Raw genomic sequence first — 23,207 nt, forward strand, 5'->3', positions numbered from 1 at the left:
GCCGCTGCTCACTCACAGAAAAAAAAAACGTATCCAGTAACTGTAAAGTGACCTTGAAAGTTTTGAAAGGCGCTTATAAATGAAATGTATCATTATATGATATTCTGTGGATCCTGGAATTCAAGTGACAATGACAAAAACCCTGGCACTTGGAGTGGATACATTTTTGCACGTCTAGCAGTGAATGAGTTAAGTACAGTAGATATTTAGTGCATCTATTTTATTTACAGCATAAAACACATCTGTTGTAGCTGAAAGTACAAATATGGATACATTAAAAGCAAATAAATAATAATGAATAATTGTGGCGCTTGCAATTCGCAAATTGTATCTCATAACATTTCCCATTGGAACTGATATTGTTGGTATTGTCTGTATTGATTGTTAACACGATATCATCAAGGATCTTTTTTTTCTAGAAACCGAATGTAGACCTGATGTCAAGGATCTCGCAGATTGTATTCACGGGTGAGATCCCAGAGGTTTAGCATGCTAAAGCATCATGGTAGAAATGAAGACAAGGATGAAGGCCAACATCATTGGCGACGTCGAGCTCAACTGAGGTCCTCCTGCAGGACACAAGACTCAAATTAAGATTCATCAAGTGCTCCCATGCCATCCTATTCTCAGTATGGAGACCATGTCCTCACCGTCATGGGTGGCGATTAGCATGTCGGCGGTGTGCTCCAAGGATCCGTTGTTTGGTTCCGCTCGGATATCGAGCAGCCGGCACATGAGCGGGTAGATATGGATGCTATCGAAGGGCTCGGATAGGAAGTTTTTCTTGAAATCGGGTCCGAAAGCCCTGAAGATCATCTTCATGTCCATCTCACCGTTGTGGAAACCGTGGTCGCCTTTATTAACATATACGATGAATCTCTGGTGGGGCCCATGCAAAAAAAATTACAATGTTAAAAAAAACAACTTTGCCCTATTAGTAACAGCATTCTACTGAAGTTAGCATGTTGACATTAGCCTCAAAATGCAGATCAGAAGTGTTTGGCTACATTAGTTGCTCCACATTAGCATCTTGACCGTAACTGACGACTATATGAAAAAGAGGGTCAACCTAAAATCTGTCTTTACGATATGTTTTAATCACCCTCGCATTTTGATTGTAATATTACGTTTATGTAATATGAATTTAGCAGCAAAATCCAACCATAACAGTAGGTGGCCATTTTGCCAAACGGTGGCATCACAATCCCTAATGCTCAAACCCAGAAAATAGATGAGCTGTGACTGTCTTTATCTGAAAACCATTTACATCGCATCTGCGCTAACGCGGTCGGAAAAAAATACACTGACCCCAAAGAAAAAAAATATTGAGAATGAGAGTTAGCACACTGACTGAGTTGAGGTTGAATCCGAGGTCCGCTATGACGACGACAGGTGGCATACGTTGGCTCCGTCCAAGGTGGAAACTCTCGGGCATGTCCTCCTTCCTGTAGACGGTCAAATTCGGAGCCTTGGCCAGCGCCTCCAGTACTTCTTGCTCCTTTCCTGGCCGCGGCGTCAAAATCCCAAAGCCTCCGTAGTCTAAAATCTCAAAACTGGCCAGTTTGAGCAGATTCAGGTACTTGTTGAGCACAATCTCGTCCACCAGAGGGCGTTTCTTGACGGTGGTCATTCCGTGGTCGGATGTGATGATGACGTTGAGGGTGGAGTCCAACATGTGGCGGCTGATGCCTTCCCGCAAGTAACCCACCGTGCGATCGATCTGCCGGATGATGGCCTTACGGTCCGGGTGGTCGGGGCCCCGCATATGGCCCACGTTGTCGGGTTCGCCATAGTACAGCGTGACCAGGTCAAAGTCTTCCTCGGAGAACCAGCTCAGAACGGTATCGATATTGTGCCTCCACTCTGTCTCGTTGTCGTCGGGTAGGCCCGACTCCTCCACGATGGCCCGGTTCACCGCTTGCCCGCTGTAGTTGGCGCCACCTCCAGGGTAGTAGAAGGAGGCGGTCTTCAGACCCTGAAACGTGGTGCGTAAACTTGCATTTATGTATTTAGTCTTTATTTAACCAGGTTAGACATTTGAAGATCAGCATTGCCGACTTGGAGACAACTTCTGGTTCAGGATATTGGCTACGGACACTTTGACAAGGGACATTCTTGTGCCGGGATTCAAATCCCTGAACCTTACGTCCCCTGGACGAACTGCTCTACCAACTTATCCATATTTGTCACATGCTACAGAACCCAACATAGGTCATCGATTGACCAGTAAATCTTAAACAACACTCACCTGGTTCTGCGCTGTGATCCAGAGCGGCAGGACCCCATTGTCCCACCACTCGGAGCGCCTAAGAGTCTCCTTGTGCGGAACCTTCTGGTTTGTCTTTGTGTTGAACATCATGTTGTGGACCACCTCATGATCCTCTACCCAGCGGCCTGAGCAAGAACAAGAAGCATGTATTGAGTAAGACAGGAGCAGGGTAGGTAGACTACCATTGGACAGGACATGATCTGACCTGATACAGGGTAATATATGACAGGACACGACAGATCAAGACGTCATCTTACAGGACATGAAAGAACAAACGTCAGGACAGGATTTAGCGTGAACGTAAGCCAGAACCTGTGATGGTAGTGAAGTGCGATGGCGAGGTCATGGTGAGCATAGGAGGTGTGATGTACTTGGCCTTGACTCCGTCCCACGCCAGCCGGTCCAGGTTGGGTGTGTCCACGTCTTGGTCGTAGTCCCAACGAAAACCATCGAAGGAGATGAGTAGGAGGCGCTTCTTGCTCCCTAGATCGCTCCCGCTTGGGCTTCTGGATGGCTTTGCGGCGACCCAAGCTGACAAGATGGCGAGGAGGATCAAGAGTGTCGGTTGCAGTCTGACAGTCGCCATGATGTTGCAGGTGTGAGCGTAAGTGGCAACTGAGCGGTTGGTAGCGAGGACGAGGGCACGGTTTGTTAATGATTGACTGTCTGATTGACATCTGCTGATGTCTTCAACCAGACCTTGGACCACCGATGCACATTGATTGACATTTATATGCGCTCCAATAACAGCATGCAAAGGAAACTCCGGATTGGTCGCCAGTCAATGTCAGGGCACAGAGTTCAGATGGAATTCAGACAAGTGACAGTAGAGAGTGATTGGTCACAGTCCTTATCAGGGCGCACATGGCCAAAGGTACTTTCACAGATTGGCCAAAGGAGCTGATTAGAATGACAAGGGTGCCAAAAGGTAACAATGACTGCACTCTTTTTATTGTACACACTTGGAAGGAATCCAGGTGTTGACATCATAACCATTGACCTTGACTCTGGTTCAAGGTCAAACTCACGTCATGTCCTCACGATTCATTTCAATTCCATCCATCCATTTTCCGTACCGCTTATTCCTCATTAGGGTCGCGGTGGGTGCTGGAGCATATCTCAGCTGTCTTCGGGCACGAGGCGGGGGACACCCTGAATTGGTTGCCAGCCAATTGCAAATACAGTCACTCTCACACTCACACCTAGGGACAATTTGGAGTGGTCAATCTGCCTGCCATGCATGTTTTTGGCGTGTGGGAGGAAACCGGAGGACCCAGAGCAAACCCATGCGGTTCCGAGGAGAACATGCAAACTCCCCACAGGGAAACCGGGACGCGAACCGGCGACCTCTGCACTGTGAAGCCGGTGTGTATACCACTCGACTACCGGGCCGCCTCAATTCAGCCCACGAGTGACACATTTCATTTTAATTGTTAGCGCTACCCTTCATCAACGTAAACGTAAAACATACCATTGTAGTTGTATCACTTTGATTTCAGTTTAATTTTAAATTACAAAATTATTTTGAAAAGCATACACAGAAATACAGTTACTCAAGAAATGTAAACTATTTTATTTGGATTTAGTCTTTCACTGGATAATTTGGAGAAAATAGATATAAAATTTTTGTCTTATTATATAGTGACATTTTTTGTTCTTTTATTATATCGTGATGATATTTGTTTGATATGTGTCATTTATTAGTGTATTATCATTCTAATTCTTATTTTGTATCGAGTCGTCTGTGTAAGCTCTCAGTCGTACAGGAGTGCTCCATCTATGTATCGAGTGTTCCATTCGAAGACTTATGTTGTTCTCTCAACCGGAAGTATAACAGTTTTAACGACGGACTGACTTCCGGTGACTTCGTCTTTCGTTGTCGCCTCGGTTTTTGTGTGTTTTTTTGTGTTTGTGCTGGAAATGTTGCGACTTGTGTGAAACGGACGAGTTTGTCCGTACAAAGTCTAACCGACGACCGTGTGGCTGTTGTTTGAGTCCCCGACATGACGTCGTTCCAAGGTTGGTTACTTGCTGGGTCAACGCCGGCTGCTAGCTGCTAGCGCAAGGACGTATTAGCTCGTCCTCAATGCGAACATCACAATTAACAAAAAAAGTATGTACTTTGGCCTAGTCTAAGCAAGATTCGCTTTATTGTCTTTTCTCAATAAGTAAGTATTGCTCAATTTGGGTAACGTAAGCACTGATACCACATTTTGTGATGAGATGCAATTACGAGGATGAACGAAGCAGTTTATCGTTCATATTTTTTTACAATTGGCTCGGTGCGTCAAAAAAATACATATTTTCGCTTCTAGATCTGTGTGTGAAACCCAAATTACCACTGACATTGATGTTTTATGCTTGTATCGTAATCAAACGTGTTATGTTCCATTTTAGTCATGTCACTGTTGCGAGGTTTGAGGTCGACGGCGCTCACGACCTTTTTTCAAGGCAAGTCGCGAAAGAAAGTCACGTTTGCAGTTTTCATATTCATCCTCAGTTCATATTTTTTACCCCAAAATGTATTTGACAACGAGGTTAATTTTATCAAAGAGACGCAGAAAGAAAAAAATTGTCTTAATGAGTTTAGTTGATTGCTTGAGACACTAATCTTGACAGATTAAAAAATGGACTCTTACATGGCACAGCCACCTGATATTGACCCAATACAGTTGCATACATCAAATATTTTTTTATACTTGCACTATGTACAGTTCTTGTTATGAAACATATTTTGCACAGTTGGCGCGTGTGGCTGCCGCTGCTCACCCGCAGAAAAAAGTATCCTGTGACTGTAAAGTGTCCTTGAGAGTTTTGAAAGGCGCTTATAAATGAAATGTGTTATTCTTATTATTTAAACATTTCAGTCTTCTGACATTTATATATACATAGAATACTTGTTTTTATCTTTTCGCCCTTCCCCTTTCAATTTTGCTGCTGTAGATTGAAAATGTCCCCATGGCGGGACTATAAAAGGCTTTCTGATTCATCTATCAATTCTTTTCAATTATCGGTAGTTAGACAGAAGAAATACATGTTTTATTTAGTATTTATTCATGTACTCCAAAAGGAATCAAATATGCAGAAAATGCACCAAAAATCGAGTAATGAAGATTCACTTTCTGGTTTGGTTAGACAAAAAAAAATCAGATTTCCAAAATAAAAGAGGTTTGCAAAACTCATTTTCTTATGCTTTCAATTTTGATCTGCAAAAATAAATGACACAATTATATTGAAATAATATTTATGTTCAACCCTGTATTCATGGCTGTGTTTGTGCGTTTGCGTGTGTGTTTAGTATCCCAGCACGTTGGCATGTGGAGATGCCCTCTGGCAAGCCGTCCCATGGCCACCCTCAACCAAATGCACCGGAAGGGCAAGCCCAAGCCCAAACCCAAGGCGCTTGGCCCCACCTTTGGCAATCCACAGATGAAAGCGGTGGTCCTGAAGACGATGATCCGCAAACCCAAGAAACCCAACTCGGCTAACAGGAAGTGCGCCCGCGTGCGCCTGTCAAACGGCAAAGAGGCGATAGCTTTCATCCCGGGCGAAGGCCATAACTTACAGGAGCATAATGTGGTCCTGGTGCAGGGAGGCCGTACTCAGGACCTACCCGGCGTCAAGCTTACCATTGTCAGGGGCAAATATGACTGCGCCCACGTCGTCAAGAAGAAACAATGAAGGCACGCGGTCGCTAAGCCTGACGACCTTCGTGGGCTGGCGTTGGCCATCATTTTGACTGGAAAGGGATTTTTAATGGAGGACGGATGAATGCGCCAGGACAATTGCAAGTTGACCTCAAATGACAACCGACACCATTTTTTTGTTTCCTAACTGACATCAGAAAAGAGCATCTAAAATACCCAAAACACGCAGGCTGTTAGTTTTGGTCAAATGCAAAACACCAATAAAAATGCGTTGAAATGTCCTAAAGCTACTTCAAAATGACTTTGGAGATGCCGAGTTTCAGAAGTTCCCGCCCCCTTGTTCGTGACGTCACGCCAGGACGTCTTGCCTCGCTCTAGAATCAAAACAATGGCTTCAAATTCGGAGAAAATGCTTCCTTGTTACTCATCCAGTTATGAATATGATTCAAATAGTTCTGAAGAGGAAAGCATAAATGTTTGCAATCGATTAAAGAAGTCCTCCCGTATCAATTCGAGCCGCCAGGACTCCAATATAGCGTCCCAGAAAATGCACAAGATGGCGCCCAAGCTCCGTTGGAAATGGGTTGATTTGTCTGCTGGGAATTTGTGTCAACTCGTATCAAACAGTAGTCTTGCTGCAACACACAACACTTCACCATCGGGTTATTTATGTATTTTCCTTCTAATTTCACCATCAACACGACGTTTTCAGACCAAACAAAGTACCCAAAATGCATTGTGTGTCGCTTTCTTGGTCAGGGGCGTTCCTTCAGTGACGTAGGTTGAGGACTCGTCACCAACTCAAAAACAAGACTTCCGGAATATTCAGCGCGAGTCTTAAAATGTAAAATATCGCTAGATGCCGCGAAATCTTTGTAAAATACGCTCAGTAGAAGTCATTTGAAGTGATTTTACAAATTATGGACACAACTTGTCCAGGGGCGTCTGTTGTCCTTTCAGGGGGTCCATAGATTATTTTGGGCTCATCCGAAAATGTCATTCCACACATACAACCAAAACCATGAACCACATGTATGAAAAAAGCAAAACGTTGATACCATCCGTCGCCATGACAGCTATCACTTGAGGACACCCATTATGATATGGGCTAATAAAAGACTGCCGTTTGCTATTTGCAGTTTCTTGATAATTATTCAGTGGAGAATCAGAATCATCTTTATTTACCATGTATGTAGAACACACAAGGAATTTGTCTCCGGTAGAACATGCTGCACTAGTATCATCATACAAAAGACATCACAAATAAGTATAAAGGACACTTCAACAGGTCATCGGCGGCGGCGAAACATAAATTCGATTAGATTAGATGACGTTAGTTTTTATGAGTATCCTCCATACTTCGTGAATGGCAGTGAATGAGTTATCTGGCTGGCTACCTAGCTAGCTAGCTATTTGCTATCTATTAGCTCGATGGCTGGCTATCTAGCTAGCTATTTGGCTATTTAGCTGGCTGACTGGATAGATACCTGGCTATCTATTAGCTATCAATTAGCTAGCTAGCTTTCTATCTATTTGAGTTACTTGCCGGTTGAGTGAACGCTGGCGCTACTCGCCCACAGGAAAACACTGAAGTGACCTTGAGAGTTTTGAAAGGTGCTTAGAAATCAAATGTATGATTATTATTACTATTATTAACTGTCTCGCTGGGTAGCTATCTATTAGCTATAGAGCTAGCTAGCTATCTAATTTATCCTGTGACTGTAGAGTGACCTTGAGAGTTTTGAAATGTATGTATTATTATTTTATTATAACCTGACTTTGACTTTGACTTTGATAAAGACTAATTGAATTAAATCCCTTAATGTAAGTGGTACCTTTGAAATTTTGGTTCCGACTCGTTTGATTTGCTTTCGCGGGCCGAGTAAAATGATGTGGCGGACCAGATTTGGCCCCCGGGCCTTGACTTTGACACCTGTACTCTACGGCATATTAGTTAGTGACCATACTGGGAGTACATCTGTCGCCCAAAGTCACTTGGGATAGACACAAGCTCACCTCGTGACCCCCATGAGGAAAGCCTTATTTTATTTAGCTATATTTAAAAATATATATGTATATTGCGCAGAAAATTGGTATAATAACGATTTCGTCAGTGTTCGTCTCCTGTCCGTAGTTCCAAGACTGACTGAAGCATGGGTGCGTGCGCGAGCTTGCGACAACGTGCGCGGGCATGTGTCGGCTCACAAGCTGATGACGACGTCAATTTCCTCCAAGGAGGCCTCGCAGCTCCCTTGAAGGTAATTAATTGATCAATCACGAAAAGAATCCCGATAATGAAGCGATTGCAAAAATGTCTGCCCACCACCCCCTCCCCGCTTGACTGACAACACACGTCACGTCGCCGTTAGCCTAGCTTGCTAGCGTTAGCATAATCGCGACCGTGTGTTCGACGTCATCTCCATGGGAAATTCATGTTTTTTTTAATCCACGCATGTCACCCGCATTTTATTAGCTTCGTTTTTTAATCCAACACAAATAGACTCCATTTAAGTGCCATTCTTTTGGGTAGTAGCTGCTGTTAGCTTCCACGAGCTTTTTAAACGCGTTTTATTTTTTTCCCTCTTCGCTCACCTCTGCCCGTGTTTGGTAGAGAAAACATTGTTTAGCGCTGATAAAGTCGCTTTTACTGATCCTTAAACTGATGCCAAGTGCCGGTTGTTTGTGTTTTAGACGCATTTGGCTCATGTTAGCTCCCTTTAAATAAATAATTGAGGCGCCCGATGGATCGGGCACCTTTACTACCCCATTTGGCGTATTCGGTCGTCTATCACCAAAGCAAAACATGTCGATATCTAAAGTGGGGAAAAACAGTGCATATATGTGTTCAAATATATTCCTAATATTAAAAAAAAAAACATGTGTCCAAAATGCGACCCCGGAGGTTGGTCTCATGGTTGTTTTAGATGTTTACCCCCCTCAGATATGTACAGTGAGACCTCAACTTACAAACACCTTAACTTACAAACTTGTCGTCTCACAAACGTCAAATTTATGAAAATTAAACCTTATAATAAGCACTATTTTCATGATACACACCCACCACGGCTGGCTGAGTGATCTTCGGCGGAAGCACACGACCGAACAGCACCAACAGTCCTTATGGAAGGTGACTATCCTTCCATAAGCCATCAACGACCATCAAAAAGGTAAATAAAACTTTATTTTACAGCACAGTTTATTTCTGTAATTACAGTCCTCGTGCAATTCCCTTTGACCTTCGGCCTCCAATGCCATTCCATCAAGCCATAAATGACCATCACAAATGTAAATAAAGTGACTTTATGATACAATGCAGTGTATTTCCTTCATTGCAATAAAATAGCACATTTATTATACATAGAATAAGGTATGTTGTGTGTAGTTTTAAGGCCTATTTAGTTGAAAAGTATATTTTATGGAAACCCGGGAACGGATTATTCCCATTTTAATGGTTTCCTATGGGAATTTTTTTTTAGATACACACTTTTCGCCTTATACTCTCTGTCTGGGAGCCAATTAAGTTCGTAAATTGAGGTCTCACTGTATTTGAATCTAATCTGTTGGAGGAAGGATTTAATACGCGCTGGATAGAACCTTGAGAACCACATTTGGAAACCCCTGGCCTATATGGGAGCTTTAAATGTATTGATGTATGTAGTTATTTAGTTGTTTATCTATTTATTTATTTGTGAGGGGCAGGGTTGCTGGAGTTGTTTTTTTTCCACTCTACGTGTATGTACAGGGAGACCCAAAAAGATGCGTACCCATGAAAATTTCAATTGTGGCTTTGATTTAAAAGCTATTTATTTCAAATTACAACCACACATTGTTCAGTTTATGGAAGACCATTTATCAGACTTTCAGCTATTTTTGGCAATTTTTAGTCATTTTATGGCTTTCCCAAGATGTGTTCCAAATGTCTACCATTTCGTTGCAAGCAAACCTGTACGTACTCGTCTGACAAAGTTGTCAATCACTTTTATTTAAACACTCCTCTTTCAGGAGAAAACATTGCTGCAGTGAGGGACTCAGTAGGAAACATCTTTTTTTGGTCACCCTTCCAGAACATTTGATTTTGGACAAGAGAAAAAGGACAAGAGAAAAAGTAGCACCATCGCCCAGCCAGTTTTATGTAAAAAATATTTGTTGTGAATGAAATATTGTGACTGGAATGTCTCCTTTTTCCCCCCAGGGTGGAAAAAAATGAATGAAGTGAAAATGGAAAAGCAACCAGAAGAAGAAACGCTTGCAAATTTGCTGCCTAAAGGTAATGACTAAGTTTTGTTGTGATGCTTGATAAAAAAAAAAAAAAAATAGCTCCCCAAGTACCACTGGAACAGCTAACGGTAAAATAGACTTGATTATTAAACCGAAAAATTCATCACAAACACGACCAGTGATATTCTGAATGTTGTAATTTCACATGAATATGAATTTCCTGTTACAAAATGGAATCCCAAATTTTACGTCAATAAAATTGAGCGTGTCAAACGTGTTTTCCGGTGTATAAGGCGCACCGGAGGATAAGGTCCACCCCCATGAAATGGTGTATTTTCAAAATGTCCCCATATATTGGATTGGATTGGATTTTCAGTGGAGAAATTTACATTTCACAGCAGCAAAGTAATGAAAGGAATGAAAGTAGAAAAACAAAATACAGGAGCTGCTGGAAAGGCAGCCACTCTTGCGGCGCCGTCTTGAAGTTGCGAGACCTGTTGTGGCTCAATATGACTTCACATATAAGGCGCACTGCCGTATAAGGTGCATGGTCATCTTTTGAAGAAAATGAAGGCTTTTGGGTGCGCCTTATACATTGGAAAATACGGTAAGTAGTTTTCAAAGATGAGGTAAAAAATAATGACTGTTATTGCGGTTTACTTGGGACAATTTGAAATTTTGGTTCGGACTTCATGGAATATAGCATGCTTGGTTTGCTTTTGCGGGCCGAATAAAATGATGTGGCGGGCCAGATTTGGCCCCCGGGCCTTGGCTTTGACACCAGCGTAATATAGGTGGGTGACTGCGTGTGTGTATTTTTCTCCAGTCAACGTTTCGACGGCGATGTCGGTGGCGCCTCCCAAGCGGCGGCACCACTGCACGCTGTGCGAGCGCGACTTCTCATGCCCGTCCCGCCTCTCCGACCACATCGCGGCGCATTTTGGCGAAAAGCCGCACGCCTGCGGGGTGTGCGGCAAGCGCTTCAGCAAGAAAATCAACGTTAAGGTGCACCAACGGGTGCACACTGGTGAGAAACCTTACGCCTGTCAGGACTGCGATGCCCGTTACGCCCAACTGGGCTGCCTGCGGCGCCACCGCCTTCGCCACGCCCCGCAGAAGCAGCACAAATGCGACGAGTGCGGCCGCGGCTTCCTCCAACGACGATACCTTCTGCAGGTTAGTTCTCTCTAGCGTCGCCTATCGGAAAACCTTCCAGAGCTGTTGTATTCTGTCATCTGCTTTCGCAGCACCAGCGAGTGCACACGGGCGAGCGCCCGTACGCCTGCGCGCTTTGCCCCAAGCGCTTCGCCTCCACCGCAGGTCGCTCGGAGCACCAGCGCACGCACTCGGGCGACGCCTACACCTGCGCCGTGTGTCGCAAAGTCTTCACCACGCCGTCTGCCTTTCGCGACCACGCCACCCTCCACACTGGCCGCAAGCCGCACCCCTGCTCCATCTGCAGTAAGAGCTTCAACCGGCCGGGTCTGCTCCGTAAGCATCTGCAGAAACATCTGGAAGACGCCGTGGTGAGTCGCTACCTTGGCGGCTGTGGTGACGAAATCGCCTGGGCGCCATATTGGATGTGGCAAAAATGGGTCGACCGGCTAGAGATGAGATGAATCAGCCTTGTTTTTTTCCGTCCTTTTCACGACATGAGGTAATATAGTATATGCGTACATTATAATTACATTTAGCGTATTTTCCGGTGTATAAGGTGCACCAGACTATAAGGCGAACCCCTAATAAATGGTGTCTTTACAAACTTTTCCATATATAAGGCACACCGGCGTATAAGGCGCACCTTCAATGAATGACAAAAGGTTTTCCAAATATAATATATACATAAAGTTTTCCAAATATAAGGCACACCATATTATAAGGCGTTACAGTAGAGACTGGGGTTACGCATGGCTTCTCCCACAAGGGGAAAATGGAGTCGGTGGCTTATATACAAGACCTGTTGTGGCTCAATATTACTTCACATGTAAGGCGCACCTGCATATAACGCGCAGGATCATCTTTTGAAGAAAATCAAGGCTTTCAGATGCGCCTTATACATCGGAAAATACGGTAATATCGCTATAAATGAAATGTATTATTATTATTACTGGTACACGTTGTAGGTGACAAGTTTGTCACATCCAAAATGGCGGCCACGCTGACGTATCGCCATGATGTACGCCGTCCTCCATTCAACGTGACTAAAGCTGGCCATTGCCTTGCCGATAGGACGACGATCAGGACGGCGAGGAAGAGGAGCGCTCGCAAGATGGCTCTTCATTGACAGGTGGGATGAACAACCCCGCCTGACTCACAGCACCGGTGTCAAACTTGAGTCCGATGGGCCAAATCTGGCCCACGAAAGCAAATCATGTATAAACTTGCACAATGTTAGATAAAATGGTTTCAATATTTCAAATGAAATCCAAATACAGTGAAATTAAAAGTGAAATACAACACACAAAAACTGCACTGGATGAAAACAAAGTTTCAAGCTTTTTAACTCATTCACTGCCAGACAATGTACAAAAATGTGTCCACTACGGTGCCAGGGTTTTTGTCATTGTCAGTCGAATTCCGTGAACCACAGAATATTGAGTTTTAGGACTACATAAACATTCAACGCAGCGTAAGAATCAGAATTAAAAAGCTTTTAATCACCGCTGTATTAGGCCACTACCTACCAAATGACAACAACAGGCTACTCAACTTTCTTTCGCCCCATTTATCTTTTTTTGTCTTTTCGCTTGACATTATTTGTATTTCTTCTTTCCTCTTTTCACTTTTTATTTTTCCAGCTATCCAGCTGTCTATCTATCTAGCTGGCTACCTGGCTAGCTATCTATTAGCTATCTGGATGTCTGGCTAGCTCGCTCTCTGGCTGGGTGGCTATCTATTTAGCTAGCTGACTGTTGACTATGTGGCTGGCTGGCTATTAGCTATTAGGTATCTATTAGCTAGCTAGCTAGCTTTCTATCGATTTGAGTTACTTCCAGGTTGAGTAAACACTATCGCGTGTGACTGCTGCTGCTCACCCACGAAATGTATTATTATTATTATTATTATTATTTAATCGTCCCACAGTGGGGTAATTTGAAACTTTAGACTCTCTTCTTTCATCAGAAAAAAATACATAATTCCTAGGTTATATGGGTTTGGAGTTATATGAGCTTGAAATGAGGGCGGCTGTCCAAAATACATACATATTGGTTTATATGGCGCTTTCACAACAGCCTAACAAAGCGCTAATATTGAAATTGAGAGTTTTGAAAGGCACTTAGATATGAAATGAAGTGTATAATAATAATAATTATTATTATTATCTATTAGCGAGCTAGCTTACTATCTATTTGAATTACTTCCGGTTTGAGTGAACGCTGGCGCGTGGCTGCCGCTGCTCACCCACAGAAAAACTGATCCTGTGACTGTAAAGTGACCTTGAGAGTTTTGAAAGGCGCTTATCAATGAAATGTATTATTATTATTATTATTATTATTATTATCATCTATTAGCTAGCTAGCTTTCTATCTATTTGAGTTACTTCCGGGTTGAGTGAACGCTGGCGCGTGAGGCTACTGCTGCTCAACTACAGAAAAACTGATCCTGTGACTGTAAAGTGACCTTGAGAGTTTTGAAAGGCGCTTAGAAATGAAATGTATTATTATTATATAGAGCTAAGAGGGAAACGCTGCCCCTTGTGGAAAAGAAAAAAAAACATTGCCATAATCCATGGCCAGCGCTTTATTGCCACCCAAGCATGAAAAATCCCTTTTTTCCCGCAGAACGGTCGGGGCGCCTGAAGAAGAAGCCGAAAAAGAAGGTCCACGAATGCGAACTGTGCGGTCGCATCTTCTCCAGGCCGTACAAGCTGAAGGAGCACCTGGAAGTCCACGCCGCCACCCGGCTTCACGGCTGCTCGGTATGCGGCAAAAGCTTCGCCAACGCCACCAACCTCAAAGCCCACGAGAAGATCCACACGGCCGAGCGGCCGCACCGCTGCCACATTTGCACCAAATGCTTCCTCAGGCCCTACGAGCTGCGCAAGCACATCAAGACGCACGAGCGCCAGGATCTCTTGGACCTCCCCGCCATACCTGCACTGAAGATGACATCACTTCCTGCTAACAGCACCGATATGGAAGACGGAGTCATCCAACCTCAGGTGGGAGTCAGTCACATGTGTCTTAGTGCCACCTCGTCATGATCTCAGAAGTCTGCCTGGAGACCAAAAATATTTGGATTGAAATGCTGGTGGCCATTTTACATTGCCATTCACTGGTGGCCATTTTACGTTGCCATTCACTGGTGGCCATTTTACGTTGCCATTGACTGGAGGCCATTTTACATTGCCATTCACTGGTGGTGGCCATTTTACATTGCCATTCACTGGTGGCCATTTTACGTTGCCATTGACTGGAGGCCATTTTACATTGCCATTCACTGGTGGAGGCCAATTGACATTGCCATTCACTGGTGGCCATTTTACATTGCCATTCAATGATATACGACGTGAATTTTTCTGTGGCATTTTCACATCATTTTCTCTCTCCTTGGCAAAAATGATACCGTATGTGACATCTGGTTGTCCTAAAAAGTTTGAAAGAAGGGTTACATGCACATTTAAGTACGAGGAATTAAATTCTAAATGATAGTTAAACACATAAATATGTATTAATGCATAATTTTTTATTATCGAAGTCAATGGATGGTCAGCCATCATGACAATGATAATGATGTCATCTTTAGAAGGTGGAGACTCTTCCTAAAGAGGAGCATCTGCCTGGTAACCCTGGCAACCTGAATCCCAGGAAGGAAGAACAGCAGCGGAAGGAGGAAGAAGCGGTGAATGGTCTCATCAACTCTGATGGTGAAGAAGAAGACTGGAGCCCCGCCCTCATACGTAAGCGTCGTTTTTTTTTTTGTTGACGTTGATCTTTTTCCTCAACTGTCTTCACCCTGGTTCCTATTTGTCCTTTTTCTGCCCCAACGTCTCTTTTCAGAACCGGATGGCACCACAATGGCGGCGACGAGAACGAGAACGAGGGCGGCGGCGGCAGCGCGCTGCAACACGGAGGACAAACGCGGCTACGTGTGCCCAGTATGCGGCCGCGACTGCTTCAAAGCATCGGCGCTGCAAAAGCACCTTCGCATCCACTCGGGCGAACGACCCTTCCAGTGCGCCACCTGTAAAAAGACTTTCACGCAGCAGGTGCACCTCAAGGAGCACCGACGCATCCACACGGGCGAGAAACCCTACGCCTGCACGCTCTGCTCCAAAACCTTCACTTTTTCCAGCGCGCTGCGCCGCCATCAGCGGCTACACGGCGACGCGCGACCTTTCGCCTGCCACATCTGCGCCAAGACCTTCAAGCAGTCCTCCTCCCTCAAGAGCCACATGCTGGTGCACTCCAACGTGCGCCATCACTGCCCCGTATGCCACAAGGCCTTTAGCCGACCGCTGGAACTCAGCTACCACGTGGATGTGCACGACGCCAGCCGACCGTACTTCTGCCGGATCTGCCGCAAGAACTTTAGCGGGGCGCGGGCCTTCCGAAAGCACGTTAAAAGGCACCAGGCGCAGGAAGGTGCCGCCGCCGCTGCCGCCGCGCAGGGTGTCTCCGTCGCGGCCACACCTGGTGAGGATAACGCCGCTAAAGATGCCACATTAATAGACGCTGAACGCGGCAGCCGCGCGGCGGCGCGGGACGATACCGTGGCGGCAACAGTTGCTGAGGATACCGCCGCCATGGCGACCGCGGCAAAGACTGAGGAGGCCACAGAGCAGCCCGCGAGAACGCCGCCATCACCAAACGGCGAGATGAGCCAAAGTGACGGAAAATGAAAGCGCTGGGCGCCTCAAAAATCAACTTTTATTATCTTAAATAAAAATTATCAGCACAACAGCATATTTTTTGCTGTTTTTAATTTTATTTTTTATGACAATGTAAGAGAAAATAGTCCTAGACATGCACATGTCAAAATGTATTTGAGTCACAGGGTAAGTTTTTCTGTGGGTGAGCAGCGGCAGCCACACGCGCCAGCGTTCACTCAACCCAGAAGTTAATAGATAGAAAGCTAGCTAGCCAGCTAATAGATAGCCAACAGATAGCTAGCTAGATAGCTAGCCACCTCTATAGCTCTATAGCCAATAGCTAGCCACCTAGATAGCACTATAGCTAATAGCTAGCCAGATAGTTAGTTAGCTAATACACTGAATGTCACTATTAAACACACAGATAGAAAGCTAGCTAGCCAGCTAGTAAATAGCTACACTTGAGTTTTTAAAGGCGCTTATAGGTGAAATGTATTATTATGATGATGATGATGATTATTATTATTAGCTGGCTAGCTAGCTTTCTATCTATTAACTTCCGGGTTGAGAGCCCGCTGCTCACCCACAGAAACTCCTATCCTGTGACTGTAAAGCTCCCTTGAGAGTTTTGAAAAGCACCTAACGTCCACCAGGGGGCACTGCGAGCAGGCAAGACGCTTGGTCATCTATTATGGGCGTGGCCACCTATTGTGGGCGGGGCCAGAGACTGTCAATGTCAAACTGGCAGCTCGCACAAGCACGTGCATACCCGCGAACTGACAGAGCAATGGGCAGCATGGGCAACACGACCAGACCGCACGAATGGACTCAGGTATGATTGACAGGCGGGTGGGCGGGGGCTATCATGTGACTGACATGTGACAAATGAAAACCTGTGTGTTTGGATTAGTAGTTGTATTATTTTGTGTGTTTGTTAGGACCATTGGAAAAGTAGCCATTTTTTGGAAGAACCAACTTACGTCCTAAAAATTCATGAAAACATGCTTGTGTGTGTGTTCGTATGTGTGTGCAGGTTCTGAGCGCGCTGCCGTGGATCCACGTCGTGATCGCTCTCCTCAGGTGACTTACGATTGTAATGTTTTCTATTGATGCTCTCAGTAGTTCCGGTGTGTTGATTTTCAATCATAAAATTAAAAAAAAATACATATCGCCAACATGAATAACCAACATTGGAAATACAATATTGATCAAAAACAAGCTTCTTTTTAATATTAAACGTTAAAACATATTTTTTTCTAGACAGTTCACCATCTTTATTTACAGCGCAAAATATACTTCCCATGAATAAAAGTACATTTAAAAGGATTTCAAACCGACTGAAAGACATTTTAAGCACTGAGACCAACCTGTCGTTTCAGCGCCCTTAGCTCCGCCTCTATCATCACGTATGTGACGTCACGGCGTTTGGGCGGGGCCACGTCTGAGGGGACCACGAGCTTTCAAACAGTGTGTACTACACTCGCCCTCCGATGTTACTTTCTTCTTCTTTTTCTTTCGGCTTTTCTTGATTCTTGTAATTTATTTTTCTTTTCAGCTGCGACCGCTCTTCTTGTTGGCGGTGTCCGACTTGTTGCTCGCCCTTTGTGGCCTGCTAGGGGGCGCTCTACTCATGTGGCACGCCGGCGCCCTTGCCTGGTACCGACTGCATTGCGTGCGACAGGTGCCAAAAATAATAAATACAATACAATACATATTGATTTATATAGCGCTTTAACAAATAATAATTTCATAAATAATACATTTCATTTATAAGAGCCTTTCAAAACACTCAAAGACACTTTTAAAGTCACGGTATGAATATCTGTCGTCAGTGTGTGTTTGTGTGTGTGTTCGTGTGAGTGTCCTAGCATCAACAAAACACGTGTGACCCAAATGTTTTGTTGAGAGTCTGGCATAGGAAATGTCACATTGTTGCCCACCTGACGTGTGTGTATGTGTGTGTGTGCGCACGCTAGGTTTTGTGTACGGCGTCTTTCTTCTACACACTCAACTACATGTGGAACGTTTATGCTCGTCTGCGTGTCAACTTCTGGTGTAACCCACACCAGCTTCCTGCTCAGGTAGCACCCGCCACACACAAGTAGTTCCGACCCACACACAAAATCAATAATAATTAATTGTTTGTAAATAACAATCAATAATAAATAATAGTAAAATGTCGATTTTTAATCACTTAACATAGATAATAAATACAAATCAATTTCACAATGGTGTATCGTCACCATTATTGATCAAATGATATGTAAATAACCCCCACACATTCCTGGCATCCATTTTGTTTTTTATATAACATTTTCATCCTCAGATTTCCAAGCGAGCTATCCCGACCACCAACATGACAGCGTTCCTCTCCGGGTGAGTTTCAGCTTGTTAGCCAACTAGCTTGTTAGCCCGTTAGCAAGTGATGTGATGACGTAGTTCACTTTGTGCGCTGACTCAGCACGATTCCACCTCTCCTGATGGCGCCCGTTTTTATCCAAGCGGGCGTGGGCAGCTGTGCGGGCAACTGCAGCGACGCATACAGGTGAGGAAAAAAAGGAACACGCTTGCTCCATTGGCCCTCACGTTCATGCGTTTTTATCTTTGTAACCGTGGCAGATGTCTGCTGATGCCCGTCGGCTTACTTCCTGTCACCGCCGAGCAACCAATCAGAACCTGCCGCTTGCTTCTCGGCTACAGCGGCGCCATCTTCCTCGCCTCCTTCGCCCTCACCCTCGTCGGGATGATGGTGGGTCTATATGTTGTGTGGCACATTATAATGCTAACAGCTCACGCTAGCATAGCATGCTCACATTAAACAATAGACATTCCCGTGTAACATTCTGGTGTTATCTGTTAACAGGTATTGGACACGTAGCATGTCACAGGATCATGCTAATGCTAATACCAATACTAATGCTAATGCTAATACTAATACTAATACTAATACTAATACTCATACTCATACTCATACTAATACTAATAATAATTATTATTATTATTAGTATTGTTATAATAATAATAATAATAATAAAAGCACCTTTCAAAACTCTGTGTTTCTGTTTGTGAGCAGCGGCAGCCAGACGCGCCAGCGTTGTGTGCAGCGAATGGCTGCCGCTGCTCACCCGCATAAGAAAAAGTTCTTATTCCTTGACTGTAAAGTGTCCTTGAGAGTTGTGAAAGGCGCTTAGAAATTAAATTAAATTAAATTAAATTAAATTATTATTATTATTATTATTATTATTATTATTATTATTATTATTATTATAAACAGTTAAAAAAGTCAAAAACTAGGGAAGAAACAATTTGAAGTCTGGATGCACATGTGTTTAGAATGTTCGACACTGCATATTGACGCTAGTTGCTCTAGTTTATTACTTTGGACACTGGATGTTATGATGTATGGTTGTAATTAAACAGTTGAAAAAAGTCATGAACTCTGGAAGAAACAATTAGCATTTTGGACCCGCATGTGTTTAGAATGTTCGACACTGCATATTGATGCTACACATTCCCTGAGATGCTAACACACCAGCCACCATGATTGCATCTCAGGGAATGTGTTAGCATGTATATGCTAACATGTGACATGCCATCTTGATACGCTTACACAGAATTTTCGCACAACACTGCCACATCACGTGCTAACATGCTAGTTTACACGTCCTTGTCACATGACACACTATTGCAGTACACACAAGCACATCATGTGATATCCTGCTATCATGCTACATGCTAACATGCCAAGCCACCATTACAAATGGTCACACGAACCCTTCACTTCATGCTAATGCAACTCCTCTTGCCCCAGGTGCTCATGGGAAAATCTCGTCAGATTTACAGGCGTGTGGTGACATCACATGGTTACCTCGGCAACCAGCAGCGGGTGTCCTTTCGGGCGCTAGATTTGCGGATGTTGGCGTACTTCCTCTCGTTTGCCCTCTGCTGGGGACCAAGTTAGTGCAAACATTACATTGTGAATGTTCACGTGTGTGGCTCATTTTCTTATCATTCCGTCGATAATGGTGAAGAAAATATTTTAAAAAATAGTAAAAAAAAAAAAAAGTAGCTATTTATTAATTTATTTATTTAACTATTTATTTATTTATTTAGGTGTTTATTTTTTATTTATTGGTTTTATTTATGTATGGATGTATTTATTTATTATTTTTTACATTTATTTTATGAGTTTGTGTGTTTATTTATTTATTTGTGTGTTTGTGTTTATTTATTTATGTATTTATTCATGTGTTTGTTTATGTATGTATAGGTCAGTGTTTTATTTATTTATTTATTTATTTATCGTATTTATTTATTGTCTTCTTTATTCATGTGTTTATTTATTGGTCATTATTTATTTACTTGTTTGTTTATTTATTGTGTTCTTTATCTGTCTGTTTATATGGTTATTTATTGGTTTTATTTATTCAGCATTTATGTATGTATTTATTTAGGTTTTCGTTCGTGTGTTTACTTATTTATGTATTTATTCGTGTGTTAATGTATTTATTTGTTCACGTGTCTATTTATTCATTTATTCAGTTACGCATTTATGGTGCAGCATTTTATGTATTTAGTTATTTGTTTCTGTTTATTTTTTTATTTATTATTCGCACTGTTTTATTTATTTATTCGTTTATTTATTTATTTATTTATTGGTTTATTTATTGGTTTATTTATTTATTGTGCCATCTTGGTTTTATCCAACAATTCAAAGACTCAATTGAAAAGAATTGATTTTGTAAAGCAGCCTTTGCCGTCACCGATGAAATAATACGCAAATGCAATCGTTGTGCTAACGACTGTTTAACACGTATGACGTAAGCTTGTTGATTGACAGCCAGTGTTGATGATGTCACATCCTACTGTTCCACCAGCTGCTTCTTTGGTGGCCTTGCGTACGGCGAGGTCATCGTCGGACGTTGAGGGCGTGTCCACGGTGGTCTTGTACGTCACGCAGGTGGGTCGACCAATCTGGCCATCTCCAGACTTTTAGTTACAAGCGATCAGTTCAAAGGTCACTGTCCATTCACGGCAGGCTATCACATCGGCGTCGCCAGGCATCCTCCATTTCGCCGCGCTGGCGTGTGGGCGTGGCCCAACGGGACGAACTTCGACGTGGCGCGACGCTCACACGCAGACGCCGTTGCTGCGAGCGCAGAAGACAACAACGAGGAGCTACACAGGAAGTTGAGGAAATGAGAACTTTAATTCATGTAATGTTCATATATTTATATTAACTCGTTTGCTGCCATCTCGTTAGCTACCTATTAGCTATCTAGCTAGCTCTCTATTGACTAGCTAGCTAGCTTTCTATCTTTTTGAGTTACTTCTGGGTTGAGTGAATGCTGGCGTTTAGCAGCTCACCCACAGCAAAACGTATCCCGTGACTGTAAAGTGAACTTGAGAGTTTTGAAAGACGCTTAGAAATGAAATTATTATTAGTATTATATAAATAATTAAATAATTAAAAATATAAATATATTATTATTATAGAAGTATTATTAATATTGTTATTATTATTATGATGATGATGATGATGATTATTATTTTTAGTCCCGAATTTATGACGGGGAGCGCCCTTCACGAATTTGTTCGAGTTTTGTTTTTTCTTGCGGGTGATGCTGATAAAGCGCTAGTCAGACCTCTGGCAATGTTTTTCCCATCCACAAGGGGGCAGCATTTGACTTTTGTACAGCCGCCCCCATTTCAATGTCAGATAACTACAGACCGATATAACTTGGGAATTAACTCTTTTTTTTCTGATGAAAGAAAAGATTAAGATTTCTAACGCTGAATTGCATGTTTATGTCGTCCTAGAACCCAATATTTTGTGGGTCCTGGATTTCGAGTGATAATGACAAAAACCCTGGCACAGTGGACATGTTTTTGCACATCGTCTGGCAGTGAATGAGTTAAGAGGAAAGTTCAGGAGGGAAATTTAAAATTCACACACAGTTTTACGAAGTATTACAAGCTAAAAACAAAATGAGCTTCATGATGTTGTGGAAAAATAAGACAAAATATTACGATATAGAACTATTAAATATCTGTATTTATGAGAAGAGGGTCAAAATAATATGTGTATTCTGATTTCCGCCCACATTTTTTTTTTGTTTTTGTTTGATGTAAGATAAAGAAATGTAGCTGTCTGTTTTCGAGTAAACAATGTTTTAAAGGTTGTCGATGTCACCTGACCAGACTCCGCCCACTCCTGCCCGGACAACAAAGAACTTCTGCTGAGTGAACACCGCCATTTTGTCACGTTGAGACAAAAAAAACACCACCGACCCCCCACCCCTCATTTTCCCTAATGAGCAGTGTATGAGCGGTGTTACTTCAGCCTTGGCGGTTCCAAAAAAACGTGGGCCCCTTGGCTTCAGTGGTATTCACGTGCCTGTTACATAATTTACGCATCAGTGTGAATCAAACGTAGCATTCATCGGTGCTTCGGCCAACAAAAAAAAAGTACAGTCGAAACCTTTCCCGACACAGCTGACAGCATTTATGACGCCCCCTTGTGGCGGATAGTGCACATAACATCTAAAATTTCAAAGCAAATGAATGCAAAAAAAAAAGAAGCTAATTACAGTGTCTGAAACTCATGACAAAAAGTTGGCGAACACCTGGGCAGACAACTCTGAAAAGTTGCCTGCCCCATTTTTTAACAACTTGAAACACAATAAGACTAATCGCTTTGCAAATTGCCAAACGAACGTTCGTTTGGCAATTTGCATACTCGGCACAGCAGCCAATCAGAAGCCTGTTTCGTGCTTCGGACTATACCGTGACTGAAAAGTGTACTTGGACGTTTTGAAAGCTTAGAAAGAGGAGTCCACGTGGCTTGTAGCTTTTTGCTTTATTGAATAAAACAAACGTTTGATTTGAAAATAGATTTTTTTTGCATGAAGAAGTTGTCGGCCACCTGGGCAGAGACGTTTTGAAAGTTGTACGCCCCGGGCCACCGAGCAGATGTTATTTCAAACCCTGCTAATTAGCAATTAAAAAAAAATAATAAAATAACAACAAACATGGAAATAAGAAAATAAAAACAATTATTAGTCAAGTAACACGTATTTATTTAGCCCGGAATCATAAACTCACTTTAAAACTGAAATTACAAACCTTAACCAAAGATGGGAAACCAAACCCAAGATTGTAATTTTTGAAAGGCTAATCTTAGTTCTACATCTTTCTAACCCTAACCTTCTTAACTAACTAAAATTAATCTTAACAGCAATTTAACCTTTAACCATACTTT

General features: G+C 43.0%; 4 protein-coding genes across 10 annotated transcripts; 3 read left to right on the top strand and 1 right to left on the bottom strand.

Moving 5' to 3' along the window:
- Positions 1 to 214: 214 nt before the first annotated feature.
- LOC148896991 (ectonucleotide pyrophosphatase/phosphodiesterase family member 7) lies at positions 215 to 2,931 on the bottom strand. The gene is made up of 5 exons (XM_088998017.1): positions 2,582 to 2,931; positions 2,249 to 2,394; positions 1,352 to 1,975; positions 651 to 879; positions 215 to 569 (listed from the first exon to the last, which is right to left on the bottom strand). The coding sequence occupies exons 1-5, from the start codon at positions 2,853 to 2,855 to the stop codon at positions 493 to 495; spliced, it is 1,350 nt and encodes a 449-aa protein (XP_088854143.1). The 5' UTR covers positions 2,856 to 2,931; the 3' UTR covers positions 215 to 492.
- A 460-nt stretch (positions 2,932 to 3,391) lies between these two features.
- mrps12 (mitochondrial ribosomal protein S12) lies at positions 3,392 to 7,048 on the top strand. 2 transcript variants are annotated; one of them, XM_088998018.1, is made up of 3 exons: positions 3,392 to 3,634; positions 4,667 to 4,720; positions 5,568 to 7,048. In XM_088998018.1, exons 1-3 carry the CDS (start codon positions 3,556 to 3,558, stop codon positions 5,948 to 5,950), a joined length of 516 nt encoding a protein of 171 aa, XP_088854144.1. In that variant the 5' UTR covers positions 3,392 to 3,555; the 3' UTR covers positions 5,951 to 7,048. The 2 variants fall into 2 exon arrangements, with proteins under 2 accessions (XP_088854144.1, XP_088854145.1); XM_088998019.1 differs by lacking the exon at positions 3,392 to 3,634 and adding an exon at positions 4,094 to 4,288.
- An 862-nt stretch (positions 7,049 to 7,910) lies between these two features.
- LOC148896993 (uncharacterized) lies at positions 7,911 to 16,040 on the top strand. 3 transcript variants are annotated; one of them, XM_088998010.1, is made up of 8 exons: positions 7,911 to 8,174; positions 10,109 to 10,183; positions 10,961 to 11,310; positions 11,382 to 11,660; positions 12,364 to 12,421; positions 13,917 to 14,296; positions 14,881 to 15,034; positions 15,135 to 16,040. In XM_088998010.1, the coding sequence occupies exons 2-8, from the start codon at positions 10,120 to 10,122 to the stop codon at positions 15,974 to 15,976; spliced, it is 2,127 nt and encodes a 708-aa protein (XP_088854136.1). In that variant the 5' UTR covers positions 7,911 to 8,174; positions 10,109 to 10,119; the 3' UTR covers positions 15,977 to 16,040. The 3 variants fall into 3 exon arrangements, with proteins under 3 accessions (XP_088854136.1, XP_088854137.1, XP_088854138.1); XM_088998011.1 differs by lacking the exon at positions 7,911 to 8,174 and adding an exon at positions 8,185 to 9,083; XM_088998012.1 differs by lacking the exon at positions 7,911 to 8,174 and adding an exon at positions 9,950 to 10,021.
- Positions 16,041 to 16,175: 135 nt separating this feature from the next.
- tmem116 (transmembrane protein 116) lies at positions 16,176 to 22,745 on the top strand. Of its 4 annotated transcripts, none has more exons than XM_088998014.1 (11): positions 16,176 to 16,778; positions 16,980 to 17,026; positions 17,326 to 17,413; positions 17,502 to 17,627; positions 17,923 to 18,027; positions 18,273 to 18,322; positions 18,408 to 18,491; positions 18,566 to 18,695; positions 19,782 to 19,902; positions 20,824 to 20,906; positions 20,985 to 22,745. In XM_088998014.1, the coding sequence occupies exons 1-11, from the start codon at positions 16,638 to 16,640 to the stop codon at positions 21,138 to 21,140; spliced, it is 1,131 nt and encodes a 376-aa protein (XP_088854140.1). In that variant the 5' UTR covers positions 16,176 to 16,637; the 3' UTR covers positions 21,141 to 22,745. The 4 variants fall into 4 exon arrangements, with proteins under 4 accessions (XP_088854140.1, XP_088854139.1, XP_088854141.1 ...); XM_088998013.1 differs by having other exon boundaries at positions 19,758 to 19,902; positions 20,985 to 22,742; XM_088998015.1 differs by having other exon boundaries at positions 18,386 to 18,491; positions 19,758 to 19,902; positions 20,985 to 21,122.
- Positions 22,746 to 23,207: the final 462 nt, after the last annotated feature.

The sequence above is a fragment of the Hippocampus bargibanti genome, linkage group LG06 (assembly GCF_051943395.1).
Source record: "Hippocampus bargibanti isolate YZ-2025 linkage group LG06, ASM5194339v1, whole genome shotgun sequence".
In the NCBI taxonomy this organism is placed as follows: Eukaryota; Metazoa; Chordata; class Actinopteri; order Syngnathiformes; family Syngnathidae; genus Hippocampus; species Hippocampus bargibanti.

Bases quoted from the DNA above. Each gene is read 5' to 3' on its own strand.
- LOC148896991 (XM_088998017.1), bottom strand. From the start codon at position 2,855: ATGGCGACTGTCAGACTGCAACCGACACTCTTGATCCTCCTCGCCATC. The intron at 2,395-2,581 runs GTTCTGGCTTAC...GTTCTTGCTCAG, and splicing joins GCACTTCACTACCATCACAG to GCCGCTGGGTAGAGGATCAT. The intron at 570-650 runs GTGAGGACATGG...TGTGTCCTGCAG, and splicing joins GCTAATCGCCACCCATGACG to GAGGACCTCAGTTGAGCTCG.
- mrps12 (XM_088998018.1), top strand. From the start codon at position 3,556: ATGCGGTTCCGAGGAGAACATGCAAACTCCCCACAGGGAAACCGGGAC. The intron at 3,635-4,666 runs GTGTGTATACCA...GTTCCATTTTAG, and splicing joins ACCTCTGCACTGTGAAGCCG to TCATGTCACTGTTGCGAGGT. The intron at 4,721-5,567 runs GCAAGTCGCGAA...GTGTGTGTTTAG, and splicing joins GCTCACGACCTTTTTTCAAG to TATCCCAGCACGTTGGCATG.
- LOC148896993 (XM_088998010.1), top strand. From the start codon at position 10,120: ATGAATGAAGTGAAAATGGAAAAGCAACCAGAAGAAGAAACGCTTGCA. The intron at 11,311-11,381 runs GTTAGTTCTCTC...CTGCTTTCGCAG, and splicing joins AACGACGATACCTTCTGCAG to CACCAGCGAGTGCACACGGG. The intron at 12,422-13,916 runs GTGGGATGAACA...TTTTTCCCGCAG, and splicing joins AGATGGCTCTTCATTGACAG to AACGGTCGGGGCGCCTGAAG.
- tmem116 (XM_088998013.1), top strand. From the start codon at position 16,638: ATGGGCGTGGCCACCTATTGTGGGCGGGGCCAGAGACTGTCAATGTCA. The intron at 18,323-18,407 runs GTGAGTTTCAGC...GCGCTGACTCAG, and splicing joins ATGACAGCGTTCCTCTCCGG to CACGATTCCACCTCTCCTGA. The intron at 20,907-20,984 runs GTGGGTCGACCA...CATTCACGGCAG, and splicing joins TGGTCTTGTACGTCACGCAG to GCTATCACATCGGCGTCGCC.